At 41.4% G+C, this 4,488-nt stretch overlaps 1 protein-coding gene across 1 annotated transcript; it reads left to right on the top strand.

Moving 5' to 3' along the window:
• Positions 1 to 2,936: 2,936 nt before the first annotated feature.
• On the top strand, positions 2,937 to 4,274 carry LOC127007677 (uncharacterized). The gene has a single exon (XM_050878890.1). The coding sequence runs from the start codon at positions 3,450 to 3,452 to the stop codon at positions 4,149 to 4,151; it is 702 nt and encodes a 233-aa protein (XP_050734847.1). The 5' UTR covers positions 2,937 to 3,449; the 3' UTR covers positions 4,152 to 4,274.
• The last annotated feature ends 214 nt before the right edge of the window (positions 4,275 to 4,488 follow it).

Genomic DNA, 4,488 nt, shown 5'->3' with positions numbered 1-4,488 from the left:
CTTACAAATGCTAAATATAATCTCTTCATAAGTTCGGGTGATTTATAATCAAAGTTTCTTGAGATTAATCCTAACATCATATTGTTTTTTTTACTCGCTGCAGAACATTGATCACTCATTTTAAGAGTGTTACTGATAATGACACCAAGATCTTTTTCTTGTTTTATTTCGCTGAGCTCATGTCCTTGAATCTGATATTTAAAGTTAGGATTTTTTTCACCTATGTGCATTACTTTACATTTATTTACGTTAAAACTCATTTGCCATTTTTCGCTCCAGTCGGCAAGTCTTATTAAGTCTGATTGAATATTCTCGCAACTTTGACTGTTCATTACCGTACCTCCTAATTTGGTGTCGTCGGCGAATTTGGCTACTTTTGATAGGATATCAGTTTCTAAGTCGTTCACGTAAATTATGAATAGTGTTGGCCCCAGGACCGAACCTTGGGACACGCCGCTGGTAACGGGTGCCAATCTGATGCTTCACCATTAAGAACTACACGTTGTTCTCTGTCGGTGAGCCAATCAAGAGAGAGAGAGAGAGAGAGAGAGAGAGAGAGAGAGAGAGAGAGAGAGAGAGAGAGAGAGAGAGAGAGAGAGAGAGAGGGGCAGACAGCCGCATATATAAATGTTTGATTCAATTCAGCATACTGAATGAATGAATAAGTAAAAATGTGTGAAATTACATTAAAGAAAACGGGATATGATAGACCATCCTGAGATGCAATTCATATGAAAATTTTCTTCGGTAAACATCTCAGGATGACTTCATTAATTTTGTGGGAATAATTTGGTAAAACTGATTGAATAAAGTTGAACTATTGATGAAAAGTGATTGAAGGACTTAGGGAGGAAACAAATGTAATGCCAAAAACAGAGAATGAGAGTCAATAAAAACAAGAAATTAAGAAAAAAAACCTGCACCATTGGTAGAAATGAGTCGGCTGAGAAAACAATCGAAGAATGGAAAAGGAAAATGGTAGATCAAAAAGATGAAACACAGTCAAACACAAGCTGGAAGGCAACAGGTCAAGGTCGATATACAACAGTTGTGGTGAGAGCAAAGAGCAGAGCAAACAGATGATGAAAAAGCAACATGATAAGGTCCATAATGAAAAGGTGCCGTCACAAGGCCCCTGGGGCAGGCTGGCCATAAGAGACTGAACGTGAAAATAAGAGCAGGGCAGTGGTGCGAATTATACAAAGCAGAACAATAGTGATACGTATGAGGGCATTTCAGGAATCTGTGAAGGATTGATTAAAATATATTTGCATAGTCTGTCACAATTTAGAACAGGAGAACAGTTGTTGCACCAAATATGTCAAAATACAGCTTGTCTTTGCAATTTTACATTAATATATGCAGTTTTAATAATAAACCCAAGGAGAATACAATCTATAATAAGAATTGGATATGTGAGGCATGTGACGGGGCACTAAAAAAGGACACTTGCCTGTGTGAGCCGTTACCTATTATTACTGTTGTTATTATTACTATTATTATTATTATTATTATTATTATTATTATTATTATTATTATTATTATTATTATTATTATTATTATTATTATTATTATTATTATTATTATTATTATTATTATTATTATTATTATTATTATTATTATTATTATTATTATTATTATTATTATTATCATCATCATCATCTTCCGATTTCTGAATATCTATTTTCTCTTTCATTTCATTTCTCAGATTTCTGAATATTTATTTTCTTTTTTTAATTTCATTTCTTTTTTTTTTTTAACTTCGTGCATGTCCTTATTCATATCGTTTCGTTGTTTTCCTTCATTCATTACTGTATTTTACGTTTTTCTTTCACTACTCAAGAGACATTTACATCGGCGAGAACTGTAATCGAGCAGCAGAATTTAATGGATAGTAAGTGAAACAGTTAGGTAGGTGAAGTAATAAATACGGAAAAATATAAGAGGTGTGGGAGCATGAAACATGAGGGGAAAAAAAAAAAAAAAACTAGGCTGGTGGGAATATATAGAAATCCCTTTCACTCAAAAGTGCATCCATAGCTTTTGATAAAGGGAGTACAAGGCTATTTTCAGGAGAGGGATGACTTCCAGGCTGGTGTACGTAACCCAGGTATGCGGTGCAAAGCCTTTGCCTTTAACTGGCGTGTAAGGCAAGAAGGGAGAGGAGAGAGGCGGAAAATGTTTAAGGGTTTTCCTGCCACGGTTGAAGGATTTTTCCTGGAAAATATTGTTTTCTTAACATATATTTTCTATTTTATCACTTATCACTATTTTTATTATTGTTATTATTATTATTATTATTATTATTATTATTATTATTATTATTATTATTATTATTATTATTATTATTATTATTATTATTATTATTATTATTATTATTATTATTATTATTATTATTATTATTATTATTATTATTGTTGTTATTATTTTTATTATTAATATTAAAAATAAGAAAAATAGTGGTTGCCGTGTGTCACAGTTTAAGTTGAAATTGCATTGGTAAATTAACAGTTCTGTTTTGTGTAGTTACCTCAGCAGCGACTTTCGTCCGGTAATTGCATATTCAAGTTGTAGGTCGTAATTAGGGGAGGCGGTGGCTGAGTGGCTATCGTACCAGCGCTGCGTCCAGGAGCTCCTGGAGGGACGCGGGTTCGAATCCTGGCCGCCACAGCTGGGATTTTTCAGTCACCGCCGAATGGCCTAAGACTACTCACATGCTGCCCTGAAGACCACCTATCAACCCGGACTCTAGAATTACCTCTCCAAAGAGAGGCTCAAAGATGAGCTACGGGAGGCAGCATGAGCCAAAACAAGATTGCTTCACTATAAACACTCGCTTGCGCCAGAACGGGCTGGGCCGGCCATCAAGCCCCACCAGGGAAAAGTCTAACGGAACAATAGGCCGCGACGTAAAAAAAAAAAAAATGCCCCTCTGACTACGTCACGCCGATAATTTGGCTGCTAGCATTGACTGCACGTGGGCGGTTATTATGGCGCTGCAATATTAGTCGTTGACCTGATGTAACTGCATGTTTGATGTTTGTTTGATGCTGTTAGCTTGTCTCATAACATTTGCTTTCTCTTATTTGCAGGTAACTATGACCCTGCACCTGCCGGGCAGATTGGCGAGGCTGTGCAGTTGTGTCGTCTAGGAAGGTGTGCAGTGCAGGTGTGTCGCTCAAGGATGGAGGTGGTGGTTTGTGCGTCGTGGTAGGTGTGTGTAAGGAAGGGCAGAGGGTAGGTGTGTGTTTGGGGAGCAGGAGTGGTGAGAGGCGCAAGCTTGTGGAAAAGAGCGCGTGCCCTGGCGACAGACACAGGCTAAGTCGTCGTAATGGGTGTGTAGTGCGTGTGTTGCGGGGACAGTCACCCTGACGATGCACCGGCACGAAGACTGAGGAAGGAGATCACCAGTACATCTTGAGGCCGCCCGGCGGCAATTACCCGCCACCATGCCTAAAGAGTTTCAGCACCCGTTCTACAAGATGCCGTGGCTCCTGGAGGAGGAATACGGCTCCCTCGAGGACTTAGACTGCCTCGAGGGCCATTTGTACATGCCCAGGACACCAGGAGACAGTGTCCTCCCTCTATGGGCGGACGACGACGACGATGATGACCCTCAACAGAGTGCGCAACGGCGGCCTTACCATGACGGCGGCACGAGTGACGAAAGCGTGGAGGCCGTGGCGCCTTTGATTGACCCTCGGCGTGCCGTTCTGCTGCCGGGCTACACGGGTGACCACTTCCCCGTGTGGCGGCGAACAGAGACACCCAAGTTCATCAATGGCGCCTCGAGGCTCTCGAGGGACGCCATGCCCAAGGTTGGCATCCCCAAGATCGAGATGCAGAGCCCCGGCGACTCTGACGACAGTCGCGCTGATGAGGGAGGGACGCGAGCCTCGGCTGGTGCCACAAAGGACATTAAAAGCAGTGATTCATCTAAGTCCCAGCCTCGAGTGTCACTGGGCTCCCTGCGGCGCTCCTCTACCCTCACCAGGATCAATGAGTTCCTGCAGAGAGCTCGCTCGGAGGTGTTTGAGGGCGAGGATGGCTTGACGGCCCGCGAGAAGATCAGACACCTGCTGCGTAACTCCCACGTGGACGACATGCAAAGGTCAGTGTTCCTCCTGCCACCTGGCCTGTCCCTTCCTTAATTAAAGTTTCTACCCTCTGAACTGTTCTCTTGGATTTCGCGGCCATATTACTCTTTATGGCATTGTGCATTTTCCACTATTTGTTAACGTACTGTTTTTCTTACATATAATCCCATCAACGTATTAAGTCACATTTTTATCTTTTTCATTTCATCGCGTTTGTCCCCTCTTATGATTCACTATACTCCTCACTATTACCCCATCAAAATAAGCTTCAGTCATTCCCCACGCAGCACGTCACCAATTAGAGGTAAACATTGGTATTGACGCGCCTTGGTACATAGCGGGCTCAGATTGGCTATTCACATGATTGATTGCTTTGTTGATGAACCCCAGG

This window comes from Eriocheir sinensis, chromosome 4 (assembly GCF_024679095.1).
Source record: "Eriocheir sinensis breed Jianghai 21 chromosome 4, ASM2467909v1, whole genome shotgun sequence".
Lineage (NCBI taxonomy): Eukaryota > Metazoa > Arthropoda > Malacostraca > Decapoda > Varunidae > Eriocheir > Eriocheir sinensis.
Note: the sequence above shows the minus strand (reverse complement) of the source record. Positions and strands in the feature narration are given on the sequence as shown.